At 42.3% G+C, this 17,499-nt stretch overlaps 1 protein-coding gene across 1 annotated transcript in view; it reads left to right on the forward strand.

The window, feature by feature from the left end:
• Positions 1-5,185, forward strand: part of SNX18 (sorting nexin 18) — a 29,748-nt gene extending 24,563 nt beyond the window's left edge. The window contains exon 2 of the mRNA XM_019464333.2: positions 2,478-5,185. Within this exon, the coding sequence (XP_019319878.1) occupies positions 2,478-2,731 (254 nt within the window). The 3' untranslated portion in view covers positions 2,732-5,185. The remainder of the gene's footprint in view (positions 1-2,477) is intronic.
• The last annotated feature ends 12,314 nt before the right edge of the window (positions 5,186-17,499 follow it).

Genomic DNA, 17,499 nt, shown 5'->3' on the forward strand with positions numbered 1-17,499 from the left:
TGCCCATGTGATAAATTGCAAACACCTGAGACTCATTCCCTTTTAAGTTGGTTTTTAGAGATGCATGATGTGCAGTGCCGTATCATGGGGGTAGTTTCTAAGAATATGGTTGTCATTTAGAGTTGGACATTCACCCAGCTCTGGGCCAGGCTTCGGAGCCCCCGTATGCAGGGCTGTACTCTACAGGCTCTGATGACTAGAACGAGTGATCCTTGGAGTATATTACCAGTGTGGCAGCATGTGCACAGACATGTCACAGAGGCACAGGGTAGGATGCTGCATGTCCTTGGTGTGTGCCCAGTGGGCTTGGGCACCTGCGAGTGGAATCATCATAAAATAGTCAAATTACCTGAGACTTTTCTCTTAACTTCCTGTTTTTTCTCTCTCTCTCTCTTTGCCATTTTAAACATGCATTTTATAATTTCATATTCTCAGTCGTCTTGTTAAAAAATGTTTCCTTTAATTCTGTCTCATTATGCTTTACTGGTCTTTTCAACTTCAGTTTTTGTATGTAACTTGTGAGAGATGGACACATACAAGAAAGATAAATTTGCTATGAAAAATGATTTCTTTCTCTTTTATGGGGAGGAGGTCTTTCTCTTTGATATAAATGACAAGCAGGCGGATTTTATGGCTTTGCTCCCCTGCCAGGGGGCAACGGCAGAAGAGTGAAAAGTGCCACACTTTAAAGGGACGGCTTCCTGGTGGAATTGGTCAGGTGGAATTGAAGCCGTGTTAATGCCCATGACTTCTCTCTACAGAGGAGACCCCTCGTCTCTGCCATGGGGTTAGGTGGGGTCTCTACTGCTTTTCACTTAAAGACCTTGTGTAAAATAAATAAATGAAAATGTATACACATACCTGCATATGTATGTGTGACACTTGTTGGTGGGTTTTAATTTCTCAGGTCTTTGAGCTGTGTCAAAAAATTCCCCCCAAAACAAACACACTATTTACCTTCCAAGGGTTTTATGTAATGCTAGGTTTAACTCTGTATTATTTAGGAGATTTGAAGAAGTTTAGAAACAGGGCTCTTCCCCTTGTGTATTTCATCCTTAGCTAAAACTGAATATTTCTGAAACGGAATTCCTCAGCTTTCCCACCTCCTCCTAAACAGGCTCCCTTCTTTTGTCCCCTTGGTGTCATCATGGTGAAGACTGCCCAGCCAGGTGTGCTAGAGGTTTCTCTCTCATCCTTCGTCATGGTTTAGTAGAATAAGTGCTAGATGGAGCCAGGAAGGCTGAATTCCTGAGGTGGCCATGAGCAAATGATTTGGACTTGATCATCATTCTTTCCCAAGAACCCATGAAAGTCCTTTGTTTCCTACCCCTAAATATCCTTGGCTTTTTGTGTCTTCACATGGCACCTGCCAGAGTGATCGTCCCCTTCCTTCTCCCTTGTACATACTCTGGTGACATTTCCTTTTTTTTTTTTTTTTTTTTTTTTTTTTAATTTTAATTTTTTTAATGTTTATTTTTGAGAGAGAGAGAGAGCACAAGTGGCAGAGGGACAGAGAGAGAGGGAGACACAGAATCTGAAGCAGGCTCCAGGCTCTGAGCTGTCAGCACAGAGCCCAGTACGGGGCTTGAACTCAACTAACGGTGAGATCATGACCTGAGCCAAAGTCGGATGCTCAACTGACTGAGCCACCCAGGTGCTCCTCTGGTGACATTTCTTGACAAGAGGCTATGACACCTCTGGCTTCATTCCCAGATCATCATTAGGGCAGACTCAAAACTCATTGGTCCTTACAGTCCTGAAGAAAAGGTGGCAAATTCTTACTTCACAGGCCTTATGCTCCAGGTGTGGGTCTCCTGATAGAACACCGAATGGCCCCCTCATTGCCAATGAGACACAGGTTTGGCCAGCCCCAGTGAGGGTGGCCTCCAGTTGTACACTGTCCGCATTTCCAAGTCCCCTTCATGACATGAATAATTTCTAAAATACAACCCAAGTTGGCACTAACAAGTTTCAGAGTGTGGTTCTAGGGTCTTATACGGTATCTCTTCAGTGAGACTTTCTGAGGAAGCAGATTTGCATCTTCTGTGGGGCATTGTGTTTATAGATAGCTTTCTTAATATATTTGTGTGCAATGGTGTCACACCCTTTCTCTTAAATGAAAATCGCAGTTTCTTGGTTTGTATTTTTAGAGACCATTACTTGCAGTTTATTATCTGTTCCGTATAGTATCTCTCCCTGGAAGAGATGAAACCTGTTATAGGTACTTGGTCAATGGCAGGTGCTAGTTTTGAGAAGTGAAATTGCAGCAACGGTGGTGTTTTCAGTAACCCTATCGGGTTCCTTTGTTTTTAATAAGTAATAACACTCATCCCTTTAAGTTCCAAAAGGCTTGAAATAGTGTAGGCGAGTATTTATAATGCAGGAGTCTGTTTGCTATGTAGCTATGTTGTTAGGATATGTGTATGTGTGTATATATATATATATTTAATTAATTTTTTTTTTTTTTTTAACTACAGGAGCTCTTACCAAAGTAAAGGAGAGTAGGCGACACGTGGAAGAAGGGAAGATGGAGGTCCAAAAGGCTGATGGCATTCAAGATCGCTGTAACACTATTTCTTTTGCCACTTTGGCTGAAATTCACCACTTCCATCAAATTCGAGTAAGAGACTTTAAATCACAGATGCAGCATTTCTTACAACAGCAAATAATATTTTTCCAAAAAGTGACACAGAAGTTGGAAGAAGCTCTTCACAAATATGATAGTGTTTAATGACTGGACATTGGGTTGTGGACTTTTTTCAGTTCAAGGATATTTCTACAGCAGAATAAAAACTGCTATCAAAGAGCTATTGCCAACTATCAGTGGTGGTACAAGGATGGTTTTGTGTTCAACTGAAGCTCTGCTGAATATATAATTACGTAGGAAAGAAACAGTTAATATGGTTATATAATAGAAACAGTACCACACATTGTAACTAAATTATACTATGTATGCCTACACTACCATTGTAACTTTTGGAATAATGATTATACTATTTGCCTTATTGCTTTTTGAAGTATGGGTATTTTAGTGCATACTTTGTAGACCTCAAAACCCATGAAGGGTCTCAAAGAAGCTGGCTGGATACAAGCCTGCTGCGGATGCCTTTTTACTCTCATAGATTGGGATTACCTAAATTCAACCTATTCTCTGTTTACAAACTCCAACTAGAGCAGCTATGCGACTTTGTGCCTTTAAACTCTTGGTTTTTCATTTCTCCACCCCCTCCCTTTTTTTTTTTTTTGGTAAGTAACCACAACTTTTCTTGATTGAAAGAGTGAAAGGCCAGTGCATACAATGACAAACCTGTTGGTAACCTCATATTGGCGCTGGGGGCGGGGTGGGCGGTCAGCTGTCATCAGTTTGCCTGGCAAGTTTTGTCTCCCGACACACGCTGGTGAGGGCAACCGAGGGAGACCTGATGCTCATCTTGGAATATGAAGTCTATTAGGGAATAAAATGGTGCCACTCTGTTCCTTAGATGCTGTAGTAGCATAGCCTCTTCACGCAAGTGTCCTAGAAACTTGGCGTGGAGATCAAAACCAACATGTCTTATAACACAGAGAAGGAGGAGTCTAATCAGTTGGGGACACAAGCACAGAATCAGTGATGACACATACCTGGTTTAATTCTTAAGAGGGTTTTCTTTTCTTTTTCTTTCTTTTTTTTTTTTTTATCTTGAAGATTTTAATATTCAGTGTGTGTGTGTGTGTGTGTGTTATTATTTTTTTTAATGATCTACACTGTTAACTGATTGAGACTCCACTGTGATTCACTCGTTTACTTAATCAAAAACTTTTCAGGGATGTCTGTAAAATTCAGTGTTATACGTGATTGAAAGTAGTGTTGGTTGATCTAAGGAGGGACCAGAAATAATTACTACTATTCCAAATGCTGAAGGAAAAAAAAAATTGTTTTTGTTTTTTTTCATATTGTAAGCCCCCAGGACATTTAACCTTAAAAATTATTTTAAATATATTCTTCTATTATTATAAGGGAAATATGAATGGCTGATAAATACCAAAAAGATTCAAAAGCAGCTTAATTTAAAAAGCACAAAGAGATTCTGGCTTCAAATGCCAAAATCTCCATGTTTTTATAGTTGCTGAGCTATAAATAATGTGATTCTTGAGTTTACAGATTGAAAAAGTGTCACTGAAAGGTCAAAGTATCTACTGTTTTTATGAAGTCAAACTTATGCTGCCTCACAAATCCCTGGATATTGAAATGGTAACACAGAAGTAAAGAGGTCAATTTGAAATATTGGTGAGTCACACTGATTAAAAAAGACAGGGTCAGTTTTCAGACACTCAAAAAAGAAACGGTTATTGAAATAATTACTCAAAGCACATTTATTCTAAAAAAAAATCTCATATGGGTTGAATTTTTAAGATCAGAGTGTTGTAATTTTGATCAAATTTTTATACCTTAGGTAACTTAGAGCCAGATTTAACATCATGTGGCTTTGTTTCTATTACAGATACGTGGAATTGTGGAATTGTAACCAAATATATCGTTCTCTAAAAAGTAACTTTATCTTGTTGATTGCAAAATATAGTTCTATAAAAAAAAAACCCATATATCTATGTTAATTTTATTGCAGAAGTTTGGAGATTATAATTATAGCATTTAATTTAAATTTGAGTCTGTATCGGACAGATAAGCACTATGCTTTTCAAATTATTTGAAAATCAGTTTTATTTGCCTCTTTATTTTGATGGTGGTTTGATTTTTTTTTTTTTTTTTTTTTTTTTTTTTTAAGTAAAATCACTAAAGATGTGCAGTGGTAGCATGGAAATTATCTGAGGTGTCTTGTTATGATTGTGCTTTAGCCAGGGTGGACATAGCTTAAATTATAAAAACTAAAAATCAAAGTACAAGGAGGTATAAGTTCATGCTGCCTGCTTAGAAGAGAACTTTTGTTCTTCATAACTACATAACATTATAATGCCACTGATTCATAAGGGGTTTAAATGAATTCTGTGGGGTAGGACATCAGAGTTATTAGTGTTCATTTTCATCTAAGATCTTTATTTCTCTAACGTTCTTGGTCCTATTGAAACATTTCAGTATACAAAAATACTGCAATGTTAATACCCAAGAGAAAAGCCATCATAATGTGTATGCTGGTCATTATGATCAGTGTGGTACAATTTTTTAAAAAATAAACTATCATGCCCTTCATGCCATTATTTGTCTTTATTTCTATAATTTATAATTTTGATACGTGATGTATTTATGACATGAGGGTGTCCGCCTGAGCTGGTTTTGCTATTCTAATTACAGACGGACTTGTTGATGTGCTGTAATTGTCATCCAGTGAGACTGGTTTTGCAGCCGTGCATTATATACAACCCCCATTATTCACCCAGTCTGTTGTACCTAAAGGTACAGTGTAAACCCAGAACGAGGGAACACGTTTGAAAGTGAAACAAGAGTCCGTGCCCTTTGGCTTAAATAGAGCAGTACAGTTAAACCTTGGTTTACGAGCAGGATTCATTCCAGAAATATGCTTGTAATCCAAAGCACTTGTATATCAAAGCAAATTTCAAGAACCATTGACTCAGTGGTGAGCATGTGTCGTTCAGCATCACGGACTACTCATATTGCAAGACATCACTCGTTTATCAAGTTAAAGTTTATTAGGAATGTTTGCTTGTCTTGTGAAACACTCGTAGAATGAGTTACTCGCAATCTGAGGTTTTCCTGTCATTGAGAATAGATTCGTTTTTTGGGCTTCACTGACACAAATGTCCTACGTGTATTTGTAACAACACAGCAGATTCTTCAGTGCTGGTTTTTAATTGTCTTAAGTTTTGCTGCTGTTCTCATAATTAAGGACTTGAAAAATGTAGTCTGTCAAGTCAAGCATGTAAAATTTATGTGTCAACCTTTAAATGTCATTCTTTACCAAGCTCGTTGCTATAGGCATTTTTTTTTTTTCCACTTAGGTTTTCAGTTCCTCAGAAACAAATTACCATGTCTGGTACTTTTAAATCAATAAGCATTATCCAGTTTTCTCGTTTGCAGCCTTCTCTTTGGCTAACAGAAGAAGTAAAAATTAGGGTATTAGTTATTTATAGACTAAAAGTGTCGAACATTTTTTTTCCTTCAAAATGTTATGATTAGTACAGATCAGTCCTTATCTTTTAATGAAATAAACAAAGTTTGCTTTATTTCTCAGCTTCAGTGGAATATTATAATTATCTTTTCTCCAGTAGTTAAGGAGGCGTTTACTTAATGTGAAAGACTTACACAGAAAAATAGAAGAGTGTGTTCATGGTCTTAAGCTTCCATCTGTGCCCGTCATAGAAAATGTTTGTGAAAGTAGCTAGTTTGACTAGTTTAAAACCATAAGCCATCCCTGTCGTCCCACTGGGTCTGCTTCTGTTAGTATCTTATGTAACTATTAAGCATATAGCAGTAAACGGTGAGTGAATCATTTTGAAATAATAGTGACTGTGAGTCTGACACATACCTAATAAGTGCGTGAGTAAAGTAATTCACACAGTCTCTCCTGGGGTCTGTTGTGTTGGTTTCCAGAAAGAGGCCAGCTCAAACCATCCTAATTCAAGATATAAAGGATCATGGATGAGTACAGGGACCTGGTGAATCCCACATGAGGCCAAAGTCCCCTCTGGAACTAAGCTTGCATTCTATGCGGGGTTTGTAATCTGTCAACTTCTTTTCTTTATGAGTCTGTTTTATTCTTTTTTTCCCTTCCGTGGCTTGGCTTTCTCAGTATCTTCCAGTATGTCTAAAATGGCCCAGACATCTATTTGGGTTCCTTAGGCCAGTGGGGGACACCTGACCCAAGCTGGACAAATCACCTGTGGGATTGGTGGTGGGATGGGTTCTCTGCAAGTGTGTGTGAGGGAAGAAAGGAAATGGTTGGGACCTCTCAATATGGACTTCATCTGGTAGTCCTCACAATAAACCTGGAGATTCCATCTCCTGTTCATAGATTAATGAAAAGGATCAGAGATACCTCGTATCTTTTGCCCAAGATTACATCAACCGAGTGATGGAGCCGAGAGTCAGATGGGGATCTGGTTTAAGCCAATGCTAATTTAAACTGGATTACATTGGATGCCATTTCCCTGCTTTTCAGGAACCCCAACACTTTCCCAGGTCCCCACCCACTGCTGGACTGACAGGGATTCTGCTCTTTGTGCCCCGGGCTCGAAGGCGCAAAGGGAGGCTTAGAAAGTCTCCTTTTTTGCAGTCATTTCTGTTGGGAAAGATGAGAGTCTGTGGTCCTGTCACTGCGTCCCTGGCTGTCGATGCGCCGCTCTGCTCTGTCTCAATGGGGGAAGCAGGCAAGGTATTAATGTTTCCCTAGTGATATTAAGGGAGAGAAGAAAAGGAACCAAAACCCAATGGTTTCCCCTCTCTCTAACTCCACCTCTGTGCAAACATAAACAGGTTTCAGTTGCCATAAAAATGGCCTTGGCAGAACCATAGGAACTAATGTCAAACGTTTAGTTCCAGTTGGTCAGGGTCACAGTTAGCTGTGGCAAGTTCCGCTTGGTCACAAGTAGCAGCAGCAGAATGCTGCATGCAGGAAGGCCTGGGAAGTGATGGAATAGACTTCTGGGCAGAGTACAGAAGGATGCTATGCTAGGGACCTAGGAGCAGGAAACCTGGAGAAACCAGCCAAGTATCTACCTCTGTCCCAGGCGTCTGAGCTTGGGGGGGGGGGGGGGGGAGGCGGGGGGGAGGGGGAGGCAGTGAATCTGGGATTGGGTCATGTCTACAGCCATTCTAGGGATCACAAGTTCCCTGCTTGGCTCTATTCCCAGAATGTCTCAATCCCATCATGCCTGTGGCAGAGATGGAGCTTCCAAAACTGCTATAGGGGCCTACGTGGGTTGAGAACAGTTTAACTTCCTCGGGTGAATTTGTACCAGAAGTCTGCCTAGGACAAGGCCAATTGTCCCGAGCTCCAATTGTGAAGCTCCCTTCAAAAGGACTTAGAAAACATGGTGTTCTGTTTCTGTGAGCCCCATAAGCCTATCTGGAAATGCTCTCTAACTTTGAGGGCCCAGATGCATCAGACCTTATTTGAATAGAGGTTTAACTTTTCAGTTGCTCCAGGAAATGTCTCTTAGGGCTTCATAACTGCTGAGTCAGTGGACTTATCTGCAAGCATAGTGGGGAAGTTGACCCAGCATTACAGTAAGAGAGGCGATGCCAGGGGTCACAGCCTAGCTTCTCCACTCTGAAAGACCTCAGCTTACCCAACTCGCCTCTGAGCCTCAGTTTCCTCAAGAGTAGGATAGGCCTACTTAGACTTTATCAAATTATTGAGAGTATCAGATTAACAAGTATGTGAAGTCCTCAACCACTTCTCAGTACTCCCTTTTTAAATAACAAACATGGGAAGTGACAAAAATTCTACAAGTAGGTACTTAATGATGATAGCCACGTTCCCAGACACTGTGTGACCTTGAGCTAGTCACTTAATCTCTCTGTGACCGTTTTCTATCTGCAGTGGGATATAGTATCCCCTTCACAGAAATCTTGTGAGAATTGAGTGACAAATAAAAATCCCTGAGCCCAAGGCATGCCAAGTGTAAGAACAATAAAGATCCTCCGTGAGGATGTGAGAAGGGGTAAGATGGATTTTAGCCGTTAGAATTTTAGCCATTAGCCATATCAGCTCTGCTGTGGAGAACTGAGGAATCCACACGTGGCTCTCAGGTAGGAGATCCTGCCTTCGGCACAGCTCTTCCACCTTCTACCTGCTTTGGCTCGCTCTGCCCCATGCAGCCCGGCCCCAGGTCCAGACCCCTCTCCGGGTTCCTGCTCCCAGAACCCTCGTACAGCGTCCTGGCATATTCCGCCTAGAAGCCTACTTCACCAATTTCCAGACTCCTCAAATTCCTCCTGTTAGGGTGGTGAGGAGCTCAGCTCTCCAGAGGGAACCTCTTTTCAATACCGCTGTCCACTTGGTCCCAAAGAGCTAACTACCAGTAGGTTTAGAAAGTTGTCCTGTAGCTCTTACCAGAAATATCTGCCGGGGACAGCTCAGAATTCTGTTTTTGTTCACCAGATGAATTGCGATTATACTGACGCCTGCTGCTTTCACACCTTAAAAATACGAACTTTACGCCTAGGACTCTGAGGGCAGCATGCTCAGTGTTTAGTATCTCAGCCCTGACCTCATGCCCCTGACAGACATTTCTAAATGATGGTCAATGCATTCAGTCTGGGAAGTTGAATTTAATGCCTCTGGGTGGCTGTTGAAGTAACCATGCCCTGAATCAAATAAAATACTGGCCTAGACCCAGTTTGATCAGGCCACTTCGTTCTGCTTTTGTTCAACCTAGCAGTTTTAGAAAATACAATTTTTGTTTTTGATTCAGAATGGTTCCCTTGGGGAGAAAAATCTTGAAAAAAAAAAAAAAAGGAGAACAGGTTAGGATGTAGCAAATTAGATTCAGCCTAAAACCGATGGTGTTTCAGTGTAATATGTTGGCATCCCGAGTCTAGTTTTGATCATTCTTTATCACCTGGTCCCTTTGTGAACTGCTTTGTGAGCCAACTGGAGTTAGCAGGGGCCAGCCACATCTTCCCCCGGCTGCACCTGGGGGACGCTGACAAGTCCACGGGCTTATGTTCTTCATCTGAACCAAAGTATTTACAGGGAGAATGAAACCTGTAATCCCAGAAATAGGGCTTTCTTGAAAAATGTTGCTTTTTAATGGCTCCTATTCTGAGATCCACGAAAAAGAAAATTTGGCCTTTTAGGTACTCATGCTGACAGGTGATTTCATGATAAATTGCATAGTTATCTGAAGGATTAAAAGCTGTAGGTGTCAGTTGTTTAAAAAAAAAAGACAAGAAGGCTCTTTATATACCAATATGGAATTTTTTCAAGAAAAAAAGAGCAGAACAATATTTTATAGGCTATACCTTGAGTAAAAGAGAAAATAGGGGCTCCTGGATGGCTCAGTTGGTTGTGTCCGACTCTTGATTTGGGCTCAGGTCATGATCTCACAGTTTGTGAGTTTGAGCCCGGCTCTGTGCTGATGGTATGGAGCCTGCTTGGGATTCCCTCGTTCCCTCTCTCTCTGCCCCTCCCCTGCATGCACTCTTTCTCTCTCAAATAAATAAACTTAAAGAGAAAATAAATATATTTGTTTATGTACTCATAGATTGTTTCTGTCAGTAGATGGAAACAGTTGGTAACAAGGTAATGTTGTTTGCTTTGAGATCTGGGAACTAGATGGCTTGGGGGACAAAGGTAGGCAGAAGATTTTTCTTGTATACCTTCGTATCTTTTGAATTTGAATGAATGTATTTTCCATTTAAAAAATAAAAATTGGATTATAAATAACTAAAGATAAATTTTAAAATTGACAGAGGCATTAGCAAAAAAAAAAAAAAAAAAGTTGTAAACGCCTGCAGACCTGGAAGCAAATTGTACAAGCATAGAAGGATCAGTCTTGTACGGGCAGTGGACCCACAGTTACGGCCAAGTCAGTCTTCATTGTGTTATTCCCTGTTGAAATGCCACAGCGTTAGGATGTGTGCTGTTCAGGAGAACGTGTAGACTGTACAGGGAGAGATAGTCTGGGAAACCATAGTCTGTTGTTGTCTGTGGGGCAGGCTGTTCTTTTCGAGATCAGAGCCCCTCATCTCACCCCGTGTCCTGCGAAGCCTTCCACCATGCTCCAACCCCAGTGTCTGATCCCCTGTCTACACCCCTGTCACTTTGGTGCTGGCACGTAGCAGCTAAGTACCCACAGGTCCTGGGCTGAGATCTACTTCTTCTTCCTACCGCTTAGACATTAAGTGTTCATCATGTGCCAGGTTTGGTTCTGTTACCTGCCATTACCTGCATTATTTAATCTAGGGAACTCTCTTGCAAAACCACTTTACCCACAAGGAGACAGGCTTATAGACATTACAGAATGGTCACACAGCCAGAGAGGGGCACAGCTGGGACCCGGGCCTCCTGACTCCAGGGGCACCTGACTCCGCGACGTGTGTTATCAACCACTGTACAACCTACTTGAGAATACAGGGTGACGTGCTGGAGCACCAAGGAGGCGGTGTGGTAGTCCCCTTGAAGACAAGCCCTGTTCCTGACTTCCTCCTTCCTGGGAGGTGCTAGGCACAGGCCGAGAAGACCGAAAAACTATGGTCTGGAGAACAGACGATCTTCTTGACTCACCAGGTTTTTGAATGACACCGACCACATCTTAAGAAGGAAACGAAATGCCAAAATGCTAGCCCTCCACGTTTGCACCATCAGCACCGGCGGTGGGCTGCTCATGAGGGCAGTTTTCCACAGACAGACCTCTGTTACACTTCCAGCGGCCAGAGGAGTCGGCCACAGGAGGAGACAACAGCCGGGCCACAGTGCCGGCTTTGTTCAGCTGTGGGCCTGCTTCGGTGCCCCAGCCTGCCGGACTCAAATCTGCGCCTCGGCGACATGGCACGTGACCGCACATCACGCCCTGCCCAGCCAGTTGTGAAGGACTGTTGTTTTGAGTGTCAAATCCCTGTATGCCAGGTTACTGCTGATTGCTCTCCCTCAACACAACTGGGCGAGTTGAAAGAAAAGCGCAAGCTGAGCCCCACGAATCATGAGGAAGGCTGGCCTCTGAGCAGATGGCTGGGGCATCTCACAGGTCGAGACCGGGGATTCACCACCATCAAAGCTGTTTGTGGAGCCTGAAGCCCTGAGTGAGACGAAAAACTAATAAATTTCATGCTGGTTCTCTTACTCCTTCAGTGCAGAACCTTTGAGTGGGACCAGACCCCATGTCTTCTGACCAGCATATTTTCTCCTGCCTTACCTTATGGGAAAGTATCATCATTGAGAGGTTGCTGTGGAAAAGGTAGTTACCCAACATCAACTCACGTTTGAGTCATTTTGCTTCAAAAGCTTGATGAAGCCACCGGCACAGCAGAGATACCCCAGACACTTGGCTCGATTAACTTGTTCATTTGTCAACAAATATCGATTGAATTCCTAATTTCCAGGCATTGGTCTAGACACTAGGAATACAGCAGTGAACAAAACCAACCCAGATCCCTGCCTTCATGTATTTACATTCCAGTAAAGGAAATCCAATAATAATCAAAGTAGTGAAATATGTAATATATAGGTGGTGATAAGTGACATGGGAAAAAATAAAGTGGGGAGGGGAGGTGTGGGTAGTAAGCAGTGGGAGAACTTTATTATTTTAAGTGGCCAGGATAGGCTTCTAACCTGAGGTAAAGACCAGAAGGACTCGAGAGTTGAGCCATGTGGATACCTAGGGGAAGAACATTCTGGAACACCAGCAGCAAGTGCAAAGGACCTGAGGCAGGAGAGCATAACTGGCATGTTAGAAGCCCATCAGGGAGGTACTGTGGAATGGGGGTAGAGGGGAGAGGTGGTGGTGGGTACAGGGCTGAGCAGGAAGAGATGAATCCCAGAGGTGGGGAGGATCCAGGTCATAGAAGGTTATATATGGAGGCTGTTGTGAGGACTCTGGCTTCTTTTCTGAGATGGGGAGCTCCTGGGGGGTTTTAGCAGAAAAAAACCATGATTTACCTCATGTGTGACAGGGTCACTTTGGATGATCTATGGAGGCAGCTAAGGCAGAAACAGGAAGACCAGTTAGGAGACTTCATGATAATCCAGACATGATGGGGGCCCACACTAAAGTGGAAGCAGTGGAGACTGAGGACAGTCGAATTGAGTGCCTTGACCAGGGAACCGTGTGCCCAGTGTAGAGCTTAGCAAGCCTAAGAACAGTGTCTTCTTTTGTTTTCTGTGCCTCCATGGCTGATGACTGCCCTTTTGGTGGAAAACTTCCTACTTTATAGTTTAATGATCTATCTTGCTCTGATTTAAGAGCCATTTGTTCTCCTTAGAGTGATTCTTCCGATTATTAAATATTAATTTTATAACTCGGCTCTAAGAATACTCTTAAGTTCTTAGGGGCCACCTCATCACTGCCTCCGAGGTATGGTAGCCTGACTAGAAAAGTCTGACACAGAAAATTGACTTCTACGGTTCTAGGGCCACATTACCCATATTTCAGCTGTAGATTGGCCATCCTGGTCAGGGTCTGAGGATCTTTTCTTTTCTCAGTGCAGTTATGTCTGCCTGGTTGCCATAGTGGCTCCTTCTGCCCAGCGCTGGTACCTCCAACACAGGGGTTGAGGGCCCAGTGGTTGCCTCTCTATCCACCCCGGGGACCTCATCACAACCTGGTCACGATGCTGCCACATGACATCTGCAGACTGAATGGGCAAACTTTAACAGACTTCCCAGTTCTTCTGGATTCCTTCTCACTCTCTTAATGTGCAAACATCTGGTCTATTGCTCTTTGTGGTTGGGCCTCCATTGTGCCTTGTGTTCTGCCTGCTGGCCAGGGTTCCTCTGCCTGTACCATTGTCTGTCCTCCATGAGACTTTTTATTGAAACTTCCTTTTGCTCATCTATTTTTTTCCCATTGTTTATCTCTTAACAAATACCTGCAAATGAGTTGATAAAACTTTAAAGGATTCCTTTGTCAGTCTCGCCTACATTCAGCTATGGTATTTTTCCGCCCTGGCTTCACATGAGCATCACCTGAGGAACTTCCAAAACTATTAAAGGTGTCTGGGCCACACTCTAAACCAACTGAATCAGAATCTAGAGAGTGGGGCACAGGCTTTAGTATATTTTAAAAGCCCTCCACTCTGCCACCCCCTATCTTGCACCCCCCCCCCCCATTAATTCTGATGCACAATTTTGCTTTCTTTGTTAAAGGCAGTATAAACAGGGCCTAGCACTGGCAGGCTGCTTAGGCTTCTCATTCTCCAAGGCGCTCAAAGATTCTCTCTAAATGAGGTTTTATGGAGAGTCAGAGACAATCAGTGAAGGGATTGAAAGAAGAAAACATTCATTATATAAATTTAAATGTTCCATTACCAGAACACATGGCCTGCAATGAACTATGAATTAGTATAATTTTAGTCTGTCATCCATTTGAATAACACAATTTTATTTCATTGTATTTTGTATGTGTTAAGAGCAGTGATCTGTTAAATATAAATAATTAAAATATACCACAAAATGGCTTTCATTTTTTTATCCATTGAGGCTTTAGAGAACCGGAAATGGTTCCAGCCTGCCTGGGCAGAGGGACTTGTCCTGGGAGCAGCCGTGGCCTGGAGGAAAGAGTGTGGGGCAGGGACCCCCACGAGCCAGCTCTTCCTATTCTGGCCCCGAGACTCTGGGCAGATCCCTGAATCCTTTCCTGCAAGGAAGGTTTTATGATTCCATTATGAAGTCGTGGAAACTGAGGTTCAGAGAATGCAAAACAGCTAATTCTGTAAACGTCTTTGTGTAGCGTTTTCGAGTTTACTGGTTTTCTCCTGTACCACCCCACCCACACACCACACGGGACATCATGCCAGCTAGCCTTTTGTAAGCTGTTTCCACTGCCAGTAAGGCCTTCCAAGTCTTCTTTGTCTGGCTGACTCCCGCTCCCAGTCCAATGGGACTGGGTTCAGGCATTTCCTCCTCCTGGCAGCTCTCCCTGTCCCACCTACCATCCTGACTTAGTTAGGTACGCCTCCCTGTGCTCCCGAGGTGCCCATACTTTCCTCTGCCTTGGCATTTCTTGCATTTAATAGAATTCTCTTGCCTGCTTCTCCCCCTTCTCTACTCAGTCAGCTTCTTTTCTCTGTACTTTCCCATGGTTAGCACAGTGCTTGGCATATTTATAGATTTATTGTAAGGATGAGATAAGACTGCGTGACCCAAAGGTACTATCATCTCAGTGTTGTGTTATATTTGCTGTGCATTTACAAGCAGGGCCATTTATTAACTGAATTCTTTGCTCTATTTCCCCTCTCTTTTATTTTAAACTGATTAGCAAGCACTTGCCAAAACCAGGGAGAGAGGTTACCTCAAGTAGTTGTCTCTTTGCTAAAAGGCATCCACAGTAATGACACAATATTTTATTTGGATTTTATTGATGGGCTTTGGGTTGCTTACAAATTTTGTCACAATGATGTTACTCAGAAGATCTATAGTCATTGTATTGGTCATTGTTGCTGTAACAAATTATCGCAAACCTGGTGACTTAAAGCGACACAAATTTATAGCCTTCCAGTTCTGGAGGTCAGAAATCCAAAACTGATCTCACTGAGCTAAGATCAAGGTGTTAGCTGGGCTGCCTTTGTCTTTGGAGGCTCTTGGGGATAATCCTTTCTCTTGCCTTTTTTAGCTTCTAAAAGCTGCTACATCCCCTCTGGCCTCTGGCTCCCTTCCGTCTTAAAGACCAGCAAATGTTGGCTGAGTCTTTTCACACGAACATTGAATCACTCCTACGTGGACTCTTCTGCCTTCTTCATCCACATTTAAATACACATTTAAGTACTAGGACCGCCTGGTATAGTCCAGCAGCGCCTTATATTAAGGTCGGCTGATTAGCAACCTTAATTCTACCTGCAGTGTTTATTACCCCCTGTCATGAACATGACATATTCACAATTTCTCAGGTTCTGGGGATTAGGATGTAGCCATTTCTCGGGGACCATTATTCAGTTTACCGCAGTCATATATCTGTGAACATTTGTACGACCATCTCTGCGGAATAAACTAACTAGAAATTAACTTGCAGAGTTAAGGGGAGGGGAGGGAGTTACAAAAAGTTTTGAATTGCCCTCTTAAAGGCTTACATTTCTACTAGCACTGTATTTGAGCCCCTATTTCTTTTCACCCTGGCCAGTTCTGAATAGTTTAATGTTTTAAATCTTTGTGAGTCCTGCTGTTAAAAATCAATTAGTACTACAGAATTTGAAAACTAAACAAATCTGACATGTGTTGACATTAAGAAGCTGATGGGACACAGAAATGCCCATGATCCAAAAGTTGATCTCTTCTGGATTCTGTAAGTAACATCAGTTGTTGAGTAAAGATGTGGCACAGAATCAGTAGTAAAGGAAATACCCTATGATGGACATTTTCTTGCTAACAGTTCATAAAACTGGACCTGAATCCATTGATTTATTAATTTATTAGTCCATTATTACTCTTTTTTAAAATATTTATTTATTTTGAGAGACAGAGTACATGCTCATGCACTTGGGGGAGGTGCAGAGAGAGAGGGAGAGAGAGAGAGAATCTCAGGCTCCACACTGTCAGCAAAGAGTCCTAATGTGGGGCTCAAACTCATGAACCGTGAGTTCATGACCTGAGCTGAAATCAAGAGCCGGTCGCTCAACCAACTGAGCCTCCCCGGATCCCCTACCATACTCTTAATACATGCCAGGCACCACCTGACCTCCAGAAATTTACAAAGCAGTTAAAGGGATAAGGCACAAGTGGTAGCAGGTGATTTGGGAATTGACCATACTAGTGTAAAATCCACCCATGCAACTTACATGGTCTAACTCATAATGGATCACCTTTATTTTTGAAAAGTCACGTGTTGCCTAAATAGTTGGATAATCGTGCAATATTGCAATATAACATGCAGCTGCCAAAACTTTTGTCTGAGCGTCAGTATTTGTCAGGTCAAAACAAGGGATCCAAAAAACTGATTATCTGAAATAAGCTGGTCACAAAAAGGCAAATTCCACTCGTATGTGGTACCTAGAGTAGTCAAATTCACAAAGGAAATAGAATGGTGGTTGCCAGGGGCTGGGGAGAGGGGGAAATGGGAGATGTTTAATGGGTATAGCGTTTCTGTTTTGCAAGATGAAAAGAGTTCTGGAGGTCGGTTGCGCAACAGTGGGAATGTACTTAATACTACTAAACTGCACACTTAGAAAGGAGCGAGATGGCAGATTTTATGTCATGTATATTTTTTTTACCACAATTTAAAGAAAAAAATCTAAAAAACCCTCACAAAAACCAATTGGTTATCTACTAAGCAGTCATGGGAGAAACTGCAAACATTATAGAGGTCCAGCTGTGCTGGGCATTTCCCAGCATCGTCTCATTTAATTCTCCCAACAACCCCGGGGAGGGGGGGGGGTAGGTGTTAATGGACCTATGTTGCAGGTGGAGAAACTAAGTAACTTGCCCAGAGTCATGTAAACTGGGATTTGAGTCCGCTTGTCTTTCTCCTGCATCCTCATGCCTGGTAATTAATGGTGCAGGTGTGAGACGAATGTGATTTCCATCGAGCACCATCTCAAGTATTCTCAAAGGTTGAAATGCTCTTATTAAAAATGACACAAGGACACAGTTACTTAACTAGAATATAAAATTCCTAGGAACATTCACTGGCTTCTCCAGCTAAGGTTTATCTTACTAAACAATTAGGGCTTTAACTTCTTCCCCCCACCTTTCCTCTTTTCTCATTCTTGGTTTCTTTCATTATTAATGTCTACATTACAGTCCCACAGAGCAGAACAATCCATGTTGCGGTAACTTAATTAAATTTGGCCCTGCCTGTACCATTTCATTCAGAAAAGGCTGGGAAAGATCTGTAAGGGCCAAAGGATAGGCCCCGCCCATCACTGCTCTGACACGGGCCCTGGATGATGTCATA

Source organism: Panthera pardus, unplaced genomic scaffold (assembly GCF_024362965.1).
Source record: "Panthera pardus isolate Hobbes unplaced genomic scaffold, ASM2436296v1 HiC_scaffold_2, whole genome shotgun sequence".
NCBI classification, from domain to species: Eukaryota; Metazoa; Chordata; class Mammalia; order Carnivora; family Felidae; genus Panthera; species Panthera pardus.